Below are 16622 nucleotides of genomic sequence, written 5' to 3'. Positions count from 1 at the left end.
GCATGCTAGAAATGTTCTAAAGGCTTGAGTAATTTCTAATATAAATTTTATTCCATCACAGAAATACAAATGTTTCAATCAAATAAATCACATTTGAGCAGTAAGTCATACCACAAGCAAACTAAGAGAAAAATGCATTCCTACTTTTACCTTAACAATAACACTATCTGTTTGATAATTTCATAGTCTGCCAAGTTTCAGAATGAAAAATAATAGTTTTCATGTGTAAACCTTGCCAATCATCTGATAACTCAATGTTGTCAAACCCATATTGGTTTACGTGATAACAATTTACTAAGCCAGGATCTGGTCCAGTGGTTCAGGAGACAAGTGTAACATTTGTCTAGCCCTGTGCTACACAAAACCTGATTTATGCTGAACCTCTCTTAACTAGGGAGCAATGAAATGCTAAAATTGACTTCAGCATCTCCAGGCTATGGCAACACAAAATCTAAAAATGTTTATTTTCCTGATCATTATCCTGCAATCCAAACTGAATGTGGGGCCAATTTTTTACTGTGGGCTTCAGGGTCCTGCTTTTAGGGTGAAAGGCAGATCCTGAGCCCATACTTGCTGTCAGAGGGACTGGCTCAATGATTTTACTGCAGCTGATTTCCTTTAAGTTTATTTATTAGTGTCACAAGTAGGCTTACATTAACACTGCAATGAATTCACTGCGGAAGTCCCCTAGTTGCCACATATCTGCACCTGTTTGGATACACTGAGGGAGAATTTAGCACACCAATGCACCTAACCAGCACATCTTTTGTCCTAATTAGCCACCTGAGAGCCCACCATCCAATTATGGACTCTGGCTCCTGATGTTGCTGGCCCAATCAGAAGGCTAACAGATCTGAAACTTAGGCCTTGTCACCAGGAGAGGACAGCACCGCTGAGGCAGGACATAGCTGTTGAGGTGATTGAAAGTGAAGGAGCCTCAGAGAGGTAAGTAAAATTAAACTTTGGGAGGGATGACAGCAATTGGCTACACCGATTACAGAACAAAATTACTCCAGAGGATTGTTAGGGGTGTTTGGGCTGCCTTTTGTACTTCTGGCTCTGAAGGCCCCTTCAGGCAAAGCTGAAGGGCCAGCTCCTGGAAATTGGCAGACTCTCCATTCAATGGGGGCCCACCTGCCACTAGTAAATGGTGATGGATCCGTAAAATGGCCTTTAATTGAGCCCTGTGTATGGAACTTAGTTGCTGGCCTCCATGGAGCAGGTTGCCAACTGTCTTGCAGCCCACCATTGGAAAGCCTGTCCCACAATGGGTCAGTGAAGGGGAGGCATCTCAACATTGCTTCTGCTAGTTTACCAGCTATACCACTGCTCCTGTTACCAAAACCCAGGAACCAAGGTATTCAGCCATGTGTGTGTAGCCATCAGTTAAGTGCAGAACAACATTCGCCAAGTTGGCCAACGCTCAAATAATTTACCAAAATTCACAGGTCATCATTAAACATTCAGATGGGCAAGGTACTAGGGGGCCTGTGGAACTGCATCATAGCATGAGCAGCTGTCTCAGGACAGGACAGGTTAAGTGAAAGGAAATATGCCATACATATCAATCATATTATTACTATACCAAAACCAAACTATCATCAACTAACCACCCATAGAGCACGTGAAACAATTATGATATACAGCAACAGAAACCTGTACAAGGAATGAATGATGTCTGTATTAAAGAACTTCTCACCAAGATGGAAGATTAACTTTTTTCATTCATCACATCATAAATCATGTAAATGGGGCAGATAAATGATAGTAAACAACACATGCTTTCACAATTAGACTGTTGCATTGCAAGAACATAACTGATAAATATGTTGACTAAAATGTTGATTAATGTTTATGTTGTGAAAGGTACAATTTTTTTTATTTTGACGTTTGTACAAATCAAACCACCAAAGCTCCTCCTTCACTACTAAACAATTTACATGTTTTGCACAAATATTAAACATTGATTACAATAGAAAAGCTTAATTCTACCATTAAAAAAACAAGTTAAGAGTAAATATTAAAATGATACTCAAAGATGTGACTCATATATAGACACAATGTGATTATCTGCAAACTCATTGAAGACTCAATCTCATTGTAAGTTTACAATAACACTGAAATTATCAGTATTATGACAAGGTCATAGTCTTTAAGTTTACTGAATATACATGTTGACTGCTCTACTTCCACTATTATGGAAACTGCTTAAAAGATTCAACTGACATATTTGATAATAATTCTTAGGGCACATTAAAATACATTGGGGCACAGAGCTTACTCCCTCCAAAAGCAAATGTGGTAACACAATCAGTAAGTTTTGCAACTCCATGAAATGAATTCTTAATCCTACACATTGCACTTACAGCTCTGAACCATCTCTCAAGCTCTTCTGCACCCCCCCCCACCCCCCACACCCCCAACAGACATTGGCCTTAACGTTAGCAACAACAGAATGACAAGTAAAACACTGAATAAACCAAATGTTGAACATCTGGCCAATGTGGCGACATAGTACACCAGTACTCCAATAAACTGCTATAGAGTAGAGCACAACAGTGGTTAAACATGGGATTTCTGAAACAATAAAGACAGAAAAAAGGAAAGCTAGGACTGCCAAATATTTTCTGATTGACAGGATAAGAAATCTAGGTAAAGAGTCGCATGGACTTTGTGCCCTATATAACCAAAAACAGCTGGGACAAAGCAAGCTCTTCTCTACCTTAGCTGCAAAGTAGTGCATACATGAGATCTAAATGGAAATTATAACAATGAGCAAAAGCAGAGGTAAACCATAATTGAAATCATACTTACCAAAGCTTCAAGAATCTCTCTAAATTATAGCCAACAGAAACTATCCTGTCATGTCGCTGGAGTAGCTCTGTCCTGGTGCATAAATTCGTTCAAGAACTGTGGTCCATAATCATAAGCATATCCATCCGCATCCTTCACATGACAATTGGTATCACTTTCAGTTCTTCCTATCACAATCCCTCAGCTTGATCTCCATAGTATCAAATAGCTTCACAAAATGGCAATTCCACAATGCCTAAAGTTATCAGCTACTAGTTTCCCAATAATAAAATATTGGACAAGAAATTGCTGTTGGTAATATTAGCAAATAAATCTTTAACATGTTGATCTGACATTGCTCTGGGCATTTTAATTGTGGCATTAGACCAGCTAAAATAAATGGGATTAATGATCCTCTTAACATGCTGGGTAGACATATGTCAAATCAGCATGTTTAGTGATTTTCCTCTAGTATCATTAACATGAATTTCAAGCCTTTAAATTAAAATACCTTCTAAACCACATGTAAGTCTAAATCTACAGTGGTGCCAGCAGGAAACAGAGCAGAATCCAGATAGAAACAACTTCAAACTGTTCAGGTAATGTGGCCTCATAACTTAATCTCTGCTTTAGGGATTGAATGTTATTCAGTCAAATGCTATTTATATCAAACAGAATGTACTCAACATTACTGTCAGACTGGACATTTATTTCTGCCTATTACAATATAAAATTTTTAAAACATTCTTCTGATACTCTTTTCCTTAGTTAAATTTTTCAACCTAACATGCTGTATGAAATGTTTTCTGCTGTGGAAAATGATAGTCTTCAAAGAATTAACAATGAATCACATCTTAGTTCACATCTTTAATTATCTTAAATGTTAACAAAAGTATTCATCTATTGTATATCAAATAGGATAAATGCTCACTTAATAAGATTTCAATATCTTAACTAGTCTTTCAATGAAACACAAGCATGCACTTTGAAGTGAATATTTCCAGAAAGCACATTAAGAGCAGCACCTATCACTGAAGGATGTGTGTTTGAATGCAAACCTCTGATGAGATTAGCACCTTGGCCTCTGCATGAGAGAATTGTGAAACTCAATTGACATGTCAGTCACAGCCTCATGCAGAAGCAAAGTATTGGGCCAAAGAATTCAGAATGACAGAATTTTCCTGCAGCGCTACAGCATTTTCAAAGTAGTTTGGATAGTGTCTTTGAAAGTAGGTCACCCAAGAAATCAGGGAAGGTCATTGCCAATGATAAGTTTAAGTTTACTTATTAGTGTCACAAGTGGGCTTACATGTTATTGTGAAAATCCCCTAGTTGCCACACTCTGGCGTCTGTTTGGGTACGCTAAGGGAGGATTTAGCTTGGTTACCTAACCAGCGTGTCTTTTCAGACCGTGAGAGGAAACCAGAACACCTGGAGGAAACCCATGTAGACACGGGGAGAATGTACAGATTCTGCATATATAGTCGCCTCACCCAGGAATTGAACCCAGGTATCTGGCACTGTGAGGCAACAATGCTAACCAGTGTGATGACATACTACAAAGGAATTGCAAAACAAATAAGTACATGTACATATGGATATTGATTGGGTTTACTTCAAACTGTAGTGCTAAATTCAACAAGACAGTCCTTCAATGCATTTCTTGGCTATTCCCGCCTGCTGGATCTTCCAGTGATTTCCACTGTGGGTTTCCCAGCGGCGGAGCATGCAGACAATAGGAAACCTTGTTGACAGCAGTGGGACTGGAAGATCCTGCTGTTTGGCAATGCTGGGCCATCTCTGCCACTGCAAAATGCGCCATGGGGAGCAGAAAATCTCATGTTTAAAGATGCCAACCAAGCCATTAATAGTCATCTTGTTTGATCTAGAATAGCTTGTTATCAATATTTTTCAACACCTTTGACCTCATCTAGGTTTTTTTATACTTCTAGTCTAAAACCATGAGTATTTTTGTAATAGTTACTTTTCAGCTAATATTTTAAAAATCACAAATTAAAGTTCCACTGCTGATAAACCATTGCAGGGTACAATTATTATAAATCAACTCTAAAAATGAACCACCTTTTCAACAACTACAAATAAGATATGATTATTTTTAGTAGCAAGAAATTTTTAAGTTTGTATTTAGCAAATTCATAAATTCACCATAAATCAAAAAAAAGCATCATTATTCAAAGATATTCAGAAGAAAAGTACTATTTTACAAATTAAGTACTTTTAAAATAGCTCCTGAGATTGCACTCCCAGCTTTGTTAACAGCTTTGGACTTATATACTCCAGCATCACTTTCTTCAACATTTGCAATGTTCAAATAATGGTGTCCAGATTCTTTTTCCTCAATGACGTAGTTAGCACCTTCAATCATTCTGTCATTCATATACCACATTACATTAGGTTTTGGAGTACCAGTCACAAGGCATTGAAAAGATGCTGAGCTCCCGACAGTTGCGGTACAGTCTACGAGGGCTATTTCAAACTTTGGTGGAGTTTCTGTCACTTGAAATTCAAATGAACAGTTTTCAGAAGCCTCTGCTTTAAACTGAATAGTTTCCTCCTTGGCAGGCTCACCAAATACATCAAAATTGATGTTTACACATTTCTCTCCCTTTTCTTCATTTCCGGTCTCGGTTACTGCTATGAGTTTCAACAATTTCTGAGAATCATCTGTGCCTTGCTCAAAATCAAACTCAACCTCAATTTCTGAACTCTGATTGCTTTGTAGTAAAGAATTACCAACATCAACATCTAATTGCTGAGGACCTTTTTGGGCACTATCCAATTGTACTACCACTGCTCTAGCACCAGATTTTGTAAGTGCCACATTTGAATTTGTCACTGCAAGGTAGCCTCTACACGTTGTTTCTCCAACACTATTCACTGCCTTGCAACTGTATATGCCATTGTCAGAAGGACAAACATTGGTTATTTTGAGACTGTGACTAGGATTATCTGTTCGGATGTACTTCTTGCCATCTGAAGTTATGAGTGAATCATCTCTGAACCACATTATTTCAGGGGTAGGAATACCTGTCACTGAGCATTCAAAGACTGCATCAGCGTTTTCTGGAATTTCAAGGTCAAAATTATGGCTAATAAATCGTGGGGGTGTTTCAGTGACTTCAAAATTAATTTTCACATCCTCATTTTCTTTTGTTACAAAATCAATGTTTTGTTCTTCAGCAATCATCATAGGAAGGACATCCAAGGAGATAATCATGTTTTTATTGTCAGGGGTGAATTCCGGAATTGTAATAATCTTTATCTGTTTTTCAAATTCCTTCACTTCATGTTCATCAAGTTCAACTTCCAGAAGAATTTCCTGAGGTGAAGGAGTTCTTGATGTTTGGCCTTGTTGCACATCAAATTCTATAACATGTTGATGAGTCACTGGGGGTGGCAATGCAATTGACCTTCCATTTTGCGGTAAAACATCCACCTGAGTAACAGTTTTGGCTTCTCCTATGATGTTGACAGCATTGCAAATGTACTCTCCCTCATCCTCTCTCTGGATGCTATGAATTACCAATATACACAAACCTCCTTCTCTTTCAAGTCTAGTTCTATGGTCTGGTTCCAATAATGATTTCCTTCTGTACCACTTAACATTTGGAACTGGGCAACCAATTACCTCAGTGATAAATGTAAGTGTGCCTCCTTCATAGATCTTCTTTCTGACAAGAGGTTTGATAAATGCTGGCGGTGTTTCATTTCCTTTTGCTTCAGCTTCCTGTGCAGGAGTTGAAAATAACTCTGATCTTTGCTCCTCAGCAGCTAGACTTATATATTCAAGAGGTGTTGTTTCAATACCCTCATCTATCGGGGATCTGAAATATTCAGGTGGTGTATAAAACCTCTCTAGCAAAGCGCCAGAAGGAGACCTACCCACAACATTAAGTGGAGGCAATCTCTCTGGAGGAGTCACATAGCCAGGAGATTGCGGTGGGGTATGGAATGACTCTGCAGACACAGCAGATTTGAAATTATCAGAAGCCAAGGGTGGTGTATAAAATCTTCCATTCTCTGCTACATCATCACTAATTGTACTGCTAATTTCAATTGACATTTCGGATTCAGGGGATAGAGAGCGTACCCACTCTTCATTTTGATTATAATAGTCATAAACAGCACCGAATGTTACTTCCTCAATCTCCATCGAAGTTATCCCAGATTCATCGTACCCAAATGCCTCATTATTTGCCTCTTCATGAATTGGTGCTTCTTCCTGTCTTGCAGTAAGGAGATATCGTGCTATGGAAACATTTTCATCTTCCTCATCTTTCCTAGAAACTGTTTCTGCTAGATTGACATTTATTTCACAAATGGGTTCAGGGGATATGGAGTTACCACTTGACTTCATCTCTGATCCATTCCCTTCTGTTTCTGCTCTGGGACTTTCTGCAACTTGCTTAATTACACTTTCTGGAAATATACTATCCTCATACATTTCGCTCACAGAGTCACATTTGTCCCCTTTTGGTTCCGTTTCCTCTTCCATCTTCCAAGCTTCATGCACCTTCTGGTCTTCATCAAGAGAGCGCAGATACTCGCTAATAGAATATGTTTGTTCTGCTGCTATATCTGGCATTTTTTGACCTACATTTTTACTAATTTCTGTTAAAGATGAACATTTACTCAAACATTCATCAGGAAAGGAAGTTGTTGAATCTGAGACTATTTTATTGCTTTCCTCCCACAAGGATGAAATTTCATCAGAAAAGGAAGTATTTGAATCTATTTTGGCTTCAATGCCCTCATCCTTTAAAGACGAAACTTTACTCGAAAATTTATCAGCAGTGGAAATCAAAGAGTCTCCAGATTCAGAAATTAGACCTAATGTTTGTTCTTTTCTGCTATATAAAGGAGAAGTGTCCACATGCCCTTCCTGTACTGATAATTGTTCTTGCTGCTCAATACCTTCTTGTCCCATTTTACTTAAATTGAGGAGAAAACGGCTGACAGATGGCTCTGCCTCCTCACCATATGGCTCAATATCCTTCAGATGGCAAACAAAACTATGCATTGTGGGCTCTATTGTAAGACTAGATGTGCTCTGTACTTGTCCAGCTTTATTTTTAGCCACACACTTATAGATCCCCACATCAGATTCTGAAGCATCATCAATGTATAACCTATACATTCCTCCACTCTCTTCAAATCGGTGCTTGCTATTATCATAAGTTAAAACTCTATCATTTTGGGTCCATGTAACAATAGGTGTTGGCTCTCCAGAAATTAGGCATTCAAACATCACCGATTCTCCTTCTGCACAACAAATCTTATCTAATTCTTTTAAAACTTGTGGGGGTTCAGAAATTACATCAAAAGAAAATGTAAATTTGTGCTTTGAGGTCTGAGAGGACAGTTCTGGAGACGAATGCTTGGAATCAGATTCATCTTCTTGAAGTAACTCTTTCCGTTCGTCATCTTGCTCTGGTGTTGGAGTTGGAGCCGTTATTTTAATTTCAACAGGAGAAGAAAGCAAAGATAAATTTACAGGACAAGGTCGCGGTACTGCAATCTTTGGTAATTGCAAAGTGGATTTTGTTACAGTAAACGGTGGAAAATAAGACTCCATCTCATTTTCAAGCAACTGGTCAACATCATTTTCTTCAGTATAGTTCTCTGGCACTTCAATAACATGTATGTCAAACCTTTTCAAAGGTTCTTCAAACAGTTCTGGTTCTGGAAAATAAAAATATTTTTCATTAATTTGAAGTCATCATTCATAAAATATGTTGCAAAAACATATTTAAGAAAATAATTTCATAAATAAAGCATTAAGAATCTTACCTTGTATCGTAAGGCTGCCAGATGTACTTGCAGTTCCATATTGGTTGAATATTACACATGTATATACTCCTTCATTTTCTTTGCATGTGCATCCAATACTCAATGTAGATTGGTTTTCCATGGAGTGAATAGTATAGCCCATATTTCGCTGAATTGGGCGTTCATCCTTGTACCAAGTTACAGTAGGTTGTGGGTGTCCTTGAAATTGGCACTCAAGCACACACAAGTCTCCTTGCTTAATTTTGGTAGATGCAACATGATGGAGAAATTCAGGTGGGCAATGTTTAATTGTCGGAGGCTCTTGTTTTGGAGATTCTTTGGTAGCTAAAAAATTATTTTGATGTTCTTGTATTTGTATTGGTGTCTCATCCACTAATGAACTGAAGAAATTTGAAGTTTTATTTTCCTCTGTTGAAGGAGAAGGTCTCACTGTTTGGGTAGAACATTTAACTTTCCATTCTTGTTGTGATTCTTTCTGACTAATTTCAGATGTGCTAATCTTTGCTATATCTCTATCTGCTGATTGATCAAGTATTCCATGGTCACCTTCCAGGTTCTCTGTCAGGAAGTCTCTGTGCATAATGGCAAAACTTTCAACAGCTGTCTCAGGGTCTTCCTTAATTTCTGCTTTTTCAAGAGATTCTATTTTGTCTACTGGAGTTGGCTTTTTCAATGAACTTAAATAAGTTGAAGTTTCCATTTCATCTGATAAAGAAGGCGGCTTCACCATCCATGTGGAATGCACAATCTTTGCTTCGTATTGTGGCTCTTTTTGTTTGATTTTAGCTACACTAACCATCTCAGCCTGTGTTTCTGTAAATTTAGGTTGGTTATACATTTCATGACTCTCTTCAGGTTTCTCAGTTAGAAAGCTAGCCTGTCGGTCATCTGCTGTTCCATGATCTTCCATATGTCCAAATTCATATGCAGGTTCTTTTGGGGAATCCATTGCTGTTTCTTTCTTCAAAGAAATGAAAAAGCTTGATTCAATTTTGCTGTCTGGTTCTATGTGTATTATCTGGGTGGTGCTTGTAGCCATACCTACAGGGTGTGACTCTTTTTGACTGATTTTAGATATGCTAGTTGTCTCTATTTGTTCGAGTAATGGTATGGGCCTATTGGTTGTTCCATTGGTATCTTCACACTTTTCAGTTACAAAATCCCTCATCAGACCAACAGAACCTCCGACAAATTGCTCTGGAGGTATCTGGTGACTATCCTTCACTTCAGGTTTATATGGAGGTTCTCTTATTTCTGTTGCTCTTTCACTTATGGGTGAACTGACAAATATTGAAGTTTCTTTCTTTTCTGGTATGCAAGGTCTTAGTATTGTAGTGAATTCTTCAACCTTGCCTTTATGCTGCTCTTTTTCACTGAGTTTAGATAAATCAATCACCTCTGCATGATCTACTGCTGATCTGCCTTTATCAGTCAGTGCGATTTTGTGGCTATCTTCATATTTTGTTGCTGGGAAGTCTTTCTCCACGCAAATAAATCTTCCATGCCTTTTATCAAAAGGTGACTCATGTTCTTCTTCAACATCAGATTTATATGGAGGTTCTTTTATATCCTCTGGAGTTTGTTTTATCACTGTTCTAGTAAAAGTTGATGTTTCTTTTGTTTTTGCTATCAGGGGAGAATGTCTCACGACATGGTTGGAATCTGTAAACTGTGCTTCATCTTGTGGGGTTTTATGCCTGATTTTGGACATACTAACTACCTCTGCCTGCCTGACTGCTGATGCAGGTTGGTCAGATATTTTATGACCATCTTCAGGTTTTTGAGTTAGTAAGTCACTGGGTACACTAATGAATCTCTCAGGCCAATGTTCCACAGATGTCCCATAGTTCACCTTGTTAGATTTAAATGGAATATGTTTCACCTCTTTTGGTATTTCTTTCACCAAGGAACTGACAAATTCTGAGGTTTCTATTTTCTCTGGCAAAGTAGAGGGTGTTATCATCTGGGTATAATCTTCATTTTCAAATTGTGCTGCTTTTTGGTTGATTTTAGAGACACTGATCTCACTTTCCTCAGAAGTGGATTTTGTTGGATCAATGATTACGTGGTCAAATCCAAACCCCTGTTTTACTAAGACATTCCCAGACCATCTGTCAAAAGGTGCATTGGGGTCTTCTTCGTCTTCAACTCTGCATGAAATTTTGCTTATTTCCATAGTGTTATCATCAAATGATGTTCTGAAAAGAGTGGAGGCTTCTTTTTCTTCTATTAAAGGAGAAGGCTTCTGTTTTTGCATAGATTCTTTCACCATGTCATCTTGTTCACCAAATCTGGATCCACTTACCTCAGTTGCTTTGGAACAGTCAAACATTGACTGGTTCTTTTCAGTTCCCTTTGTTAATGAGTTCTGCACACTTACCAAACTTTCAGACCACTGGTCAGAAAATATCTCATGGTCTTCCTTCAACTCAGATTTACTTGGACATTCTTTTAATTCCACTGGAGTTTGCTTTATTGGTGTTCTGTCAAACAGACAGAATTCTTTTTCCTTCAGTAAAATCTCTGGATATTCAACACTGGCTTCAGGCTGTGCTGCTTCTTGAATTATTGGTATTTCTTTAATTGCTGGTATGGGAGGCTCAAACAACTCTCCAGGCCCCTTTGCTATTACGTCCCTTTGCATACTAATAAAGCCTCCAAGCCACTGGTCAGAGAATTTCTGTGGTTCTTCACAAGGTTCACTCTGTGGTTCTGCTCTTTCATCAAATTGCTTCTGAAAATAGCATTCATCGGTTTCCTCTTCTTCCAACCAGTACTGACTTTGCTGTGCTTGTTCTGTTTCTTGAATTAAACTACCTTTCAGAAATTGCTCTGGTAATGACTTTATGACGTTTGTTTTGGAAGACTCTTCAGTAAAATTTTCTTTCAGGTCTCTTTGTGGTTCTACTTCCTGTGGAGAAAGTCCTGATACCCGCTCCATTCGACACTGAAATTCAGGAGACTCTCTCTGGAAATAGTCACCAGAAGACAGCTCCTGTCCTTGCACAAAATAAGACTTACTAGGTTCAAAATCCATGTGATCAATATCTCCCATACTTCTGCTGCGCTCCCTGTCTAAATATGCAAAATTATATTTCAGATTGTCTTCAACCGATGCAGTGCCCAGATCAAATGAAGCTTCAGAGAATGCAAGAGAAAATCTTTTTTTCCTTTTAGCTTCACGTAAAAGCTGCAGTTTAATTTTAATATCTTCATCAATCAAACTATTCTTATCGAGAACCCTCCCTGATAATCTAGATGACTGTATTTCTGCAGATCTGTCCTTATACAGATAATGCCTTATTGGTGTTCTTTCAAAATACATTGTACGCATCAGTTTGCTTTTAGAATTTGAATGTTTACGCAAAGCTCCTTGAACCTGATATTTCTTATCAAAGGGTGATCCAACATGTCTGAGATCAACTCTAAGTCTTGCATCCCGCTTCTTAACTAATGAGTCTATACTTTCGTGAACCATCTCTGATCTTTTCAGAAAGCTCAGATAGTTTGCATTTTGCTCTTCTTTAAGTGCAATGAGTAAAGATGCAGTTGCCTCTGTTGAGCCCTCAGAGTTTATTGCAAATATTTTGTAACTCCCTGAATCTTTCTCTTCTACATTATTGATTTCCAAACTTGAGTTGTGAATGTGCATTACGCTTTCTATTTTAATAATCCTTCTTGAATCTTTACATATAGGTCTGTTGTTATGAAACCATGCAATTTTTGGTGCTGGGCTGGCAACCAACTTGCATTTAAAAATAGCTTGTTCTCCTTCCATTACGGATTTGAATTTGAGCTTTTCAGTGAAAGATGGCCTGAAATTCTCAGACCAGGAACTTATAGAAGATGTTCTGCTTGCACAACGATCAGCAGAAACCATTCCCTGATCTAAATAATCTTCGGCATCCGAAAATGCATCACGCAGGTTTTCTCGATTTTCCAAATATTCTGTCCCAGCACCAAAAAACAACTCTGCAAAAAAAAAGAAATAATTTGTATGAAGTTTCTTAAAAGCCAGTTCAAAACATTATAAGAATTAAATTTAGAACAAATCTCTAATATGATGAAATGATGAACTTAATGCATCAGCTTTTTCACAAATATTGTAAAAAATTCACTCACCATATTTGTTCGAATAAACACAAGACCATTTTCTTTTTAAAGATTCTGAGCAGGAAAATCGCTCGTTCTTTGTTCCTTCTTCAGACTGTTGCAATTTCTTCTCAAAAATCAAATTAGAGTGTATATTTTGAAAAAAGCATAAAGTGATCTCATGAAAGAATTTTCTTATTTTTGAATGTAAAATCTGTCCCTGTGATTTGGGGATATCTAGGTTATTACAATTCTTACCTGACTTGCAGACAGCAGAATAAACGCCCTTTCTGATCCTTTTTCAACAACAGGTAAATTTTTCAGCCAGTTTGATAGAGATTGTTTTTAGAATTGGAATCAATAGATGGAAATAAATTCATCCATAACTGTAATCCTTCCAATTTGCATGAGAAGGCGTTTATTCGAACTAATATAGTTGCTAGATTCACAATATTATGCAAAAAAATGCCAGCGTACGTGAACACATACTGCTATCTGCAAGGCAGTGTAAATACATGAGGATAGGTTGATGTCATGAAAATGGAAGAAAATGAATGCTAAAAATGGAAAAGACCCTCGTCAAAGTTCCTTTATGAAATATTGCCTGTGAGTTCTTTATCGAAAAATTTATTGGAAAATCAGAAGTAAATGAGAGCAACAAAAGTACTGATTCAAGTAATCACCACTAAAATATATATTTCCAGCATTCAATCATTGAACGACAGATAGTTGAGAGTTCATTTAACCACTTCTCATTACATAATTCATGTTAGAATACAACTTACTGAATGTAACTCTATATATCCCTTTTGCAGTGTATCAATTATGACAATGAGTAATTTCAAATTGAAATTCAGCAGAAATATGAGGAACTAATACTGGTTAAAAAATAACATTTCCTGCAAAGTAAATATTTTTGATGTTAAAGGGTTTTTTTGTTTAGGTCAAAATGAGAATGACAACAAGAAGTTGGGTTTGTAAATCAGATTGGCATAGACAACGTGTAATTTTTTAATACTTTGTAACACAGCACAACTTATCATGATGGCAAAATATCAAAGTTGATAGCAGTTGTTCAAACCTAGCATTAAATGCAAAGTTAAATAATTGTTTATTGAATAATAATAAAAGTATTACCTCTCACTTCCATTTCTATCTGTTGTTCAATCTTGTCTTGAATCTTTTCTGCATGAAAATGAATATTGAATATAATTATAAGAATGTATCACTGTTTTTCCCCACAAAATAAAATATGCAAAAAGGAAAATGAAACTCAAAATACATTTAATATGCAAAGACATACAAAATATACATGCAAAAAATTAAATATATTCGCTAATTGTGATTTCTAGAAGGATTTACCAAGCAACTGGTTGACTGAATCATAAAGATAATTCAGGCAATCCAGGGTTTTGTAAAAAAAAATCATTCTCCGTTTTGCTCTGTATCGAAACAACAAACATGCCTCATCATGCCTAATCTGATTTCAGGAAAAATGAATGCAATAATCCGCAGGTCAACAAGATGATTTTCTGCAAAGAATCTTTCCATAGGATGTGCTGAGATGCATGATAAAGTCACATTGGGAAGGACCAAAGCATGCAATTGCCAACCTGTCACTCTAAGTAGAGTGTTGCACGCTGTTTCTCCAGCAGAGTTAACCGCTTTGCATGAATAAGTGCCACTGTGCCTTTGGCAGACATTTTGCATTTTTAAACTGCATAGTAACCCATCATGTTTAATGGAACACAATGAAGATTCTTCAACTATGCGTTGGTTGCACAGCCAAAGTACACAAGGTGATGGTACACCTTTTACGATGCAGAACAACAAAACATCTTCTCCATCTTGTACAATGATTTCTGGAGGTAGCTTTTCTAAGAACATCGGTGCTATGGCTCCAGTGTCTATCAATTCGTCAAAGGGCACCACATCAGGATAATAGTCTCGGCTTCGTAGCTTCTCTTTTCCAGTTGGCCTTTTGGTTGAAGACGGTGGTGGACTTGATGGTTTCTTTTGTACTTCTGGTGTGCTATCAGGTGTGATATGTGGTCTTTGTTCAGTTATTGTGCTATCTGAACTGCTATCAGTGGGAATTTTTGCACCTGTTTTGGGTTTTGATTCTTCAGCTATGCAAGAATAAAATTAGGATAAATGTTAACTGATTTAATAATTTCAGCAAAGTAAATACTTGAAAAAATTATAACAGCAAGAGGCAACGTTTGCAATAATTCATGCAGACTTGGTCTGTCTAGTGTTAAGGTTTGTATAAATCACTAGCTAAACATTTTAAACTGAACATTTTACTATTAATAAGTAAATTTAGGATCTTCTTAAAAAGGTACCAAACTTATTTTGGAACGGAAACATGAAGTGGATGGATCAGGATGCTGTTTGTAAATAAAATAATAAACAACCACCTTCTACAATTAGTATAGCAGTAGTCTTCTTTTCACCACTTTCATTTCTTGTAGTACAGCTGTACTGTCCCTGATCCTCTAAGTGCACATTTAGGATAGTGAGAGACATAACATTTCCATTCTGAGAAATCTTCAGTCTTCGTGATTCTTCCAGTCTTGTGCTTCCGTGACTCCATATGACCTCTGTAAAAGATTCCCCGCTAAAAGAACAGATGAACTGTGCCATCTGGCCAACCTTCACCTTTAGATCACTAAGTTCAAGGAGAATCAGGGGAACCTCAAGGGCAGGTTTGGCTGCAGTAACAATTATTTCGGCTTTGCATTTAACTTCGCCAAAAGGATTTGTAGCTTTACATTTATAAATTCCTGTGTCTTCTTCTTGGATCTGTTCTATAATTAATTTGGATGATGTCAAAACTTCATCTTCTGTTATAGAAACAATTTTAATTCTCTTAACTTCCACAAGTTCTTGATCTTCTCTATACCATTTTATTTCAGGTCTTGGCAATGCTAGAATTTGACATTTTAGAGATGCAGTTTGACCTAACAAAACTGTGACATCATTCAGATCTTGCAAGATTTTTGGCGAACTTTGACAGCCACTTCTAACTGTTTCCGTCTTGGCAACTTTTTCGCATTCTTCCCAACTTCCAGAGGAAACTGTTTTGCTTGATGAACTCATGGAAATATTTTCAAATGTCTGAACACTGTATGTATGTTCTTGCTGCAAACTGATTTCCTTGGTATAGTTCTTTGTATGCGTTAAGGTCACAGGGGACTCCACATGCATTTCTGATACTTCAAAAGTCTTTGAAGCGATGGATTCCTCTACAGCTTTTCCAGAAGTTGTTATGCTCTGACTATCTATGCTTTGCACTTTGTAATCTGAGTAACAAAAGACAAAGTATTAATCATGATATTAAATCATGACTGACAAAATAATCAAAGCAACAGCTCATGTTGTCCAACGGGCAACCCAGCATGCTCACCACATGCTAAAGAGGTGCAATTCACTTGATTGAGAAAAACTCCCAATTCCTTTTCCTCAATAAAATCTGCAAAATTCCATGGGAGAAAATGGCATTCATTGAACAAAATGAAGATTTAGTTCTTCTCTTGCAAATGTTCCAGATGAAGATGAAGATGAAAGGCTTCTAAATTGTGTGTTAAAGGAATCAGATTTTCGAAACATGAGGTGATATGAAGTGCAAAATCAAAAAATATACTATTTGGAAGGATTACAGCAAATATCTAGTCAGAGGGTAAATTGTTTACTGTAAGTAGAGCACTATTAGATTTTTTTTGCCAGTATAGTTTATTTATGCTTTCCATATTTATATTGCCCAATGTGGGCTGTACTTTGCTGAAATTGCTAAGTCAGTTAACAAGAACTATACCAAGGAAATCCTAATTTTATTCTTGCATCAGTAATAAGTATACTGTTGTTCTTAGACTATCAAAATGAAGCACCAGAACTTTTCTTGGCTTGATTAACTGTCCATTATG

The 16622-nt window shown here is 37.1% G+C and overlaps 2 protein-coding genes across 2 annotated transcripts in view; both read right to left on the bottom strand.

Moving 5' to 3' along the window:
* The window catches only part of ttn.2 (titin, tandem duplicate 2), a 324032-nt gene that overhangs the window by 255775 nt on the left and 51635 nt on the right, over window positions 1–16622 (bottom strand). The window contains exons 39-41 of the mRNA XM_080198903.1: window positions 15117–16001; window positions 14310–14825; window positions 13834–13881 (exon numbers count right to left, since the gene is read on the bottom strand). Coding sequence (XP_080055029.1) covers window positions 13834–13881; window positions 14310–14825; window positions 15117–16001 — 1449 coding nt within the window. The remainder of the gene's footprint in view (window positions 1–13833; window positions 13882–14309; window positions 14826–15116; window positions 16002–16622) is intronic.
* Window positions 30–13464, bottom strand: LOC145349741 (uncharacterized). Its single transcript, XM_080198275.1, has 4 exons — window positions 13456–13464; window positions 12727–12823; window positions 8605–12576; window positions 30–8496 (listed from the first exon to the last, which is right to left on the bottom strand). The coding sequence occupies exons 1-4, from the start codon at window positions 13462–13464 to the stop codon at window positions 5015–5017; spliced, it is 7560 nt and encodes a 2519-aa protein (XP_080054401.1). The 3' UTR covers window positions 30–5014.

The sequence above is a fragment of the Carcharhinus amblyrhynchos genome, chromosome 11, assembly GCF_965287045.1.
Source record: "Carcharhinus amblyrhynchos chromosome 11, sCarAmb.v2.hapA, whole genome shotgun sequence".
NCBI classification, from domain to species: domain Eukaryota; kingdom Metazoa; phylum Chordata; class Chondrichthyes; order Carcharhiniformes; family Carcharhinidae; genus Carcharhinus; species Carcharhinus amblyrhynchos.
Note: the sequence above shows the minus strand (reverse complement) of the source record. Positions and strands in the feature narration are given on the sequence as shown.

What these genes read in the sequence shown, in the direction of transcription:
- LOC145349741 (XM_080198275.1), bottom strand. An exon ending in TGTTTATTCGAACAAATATG is followed by an intron (nt 12,577 to 12,726) that starts GTGAGTGAATTT and finishes TTTTTTTTGCAG; the next exon opens with AGTTGTTTTTTGGTGCTGGG. An exon ending in TGGCAGCCTTACGATACAAG is followed by an intron (nt 8,497 to 8,604) that starts GTAAGATTCTTA and finishes TTTATTTTCCAG; the next exon opens with AACCAGAACTGTTTGAAGAA.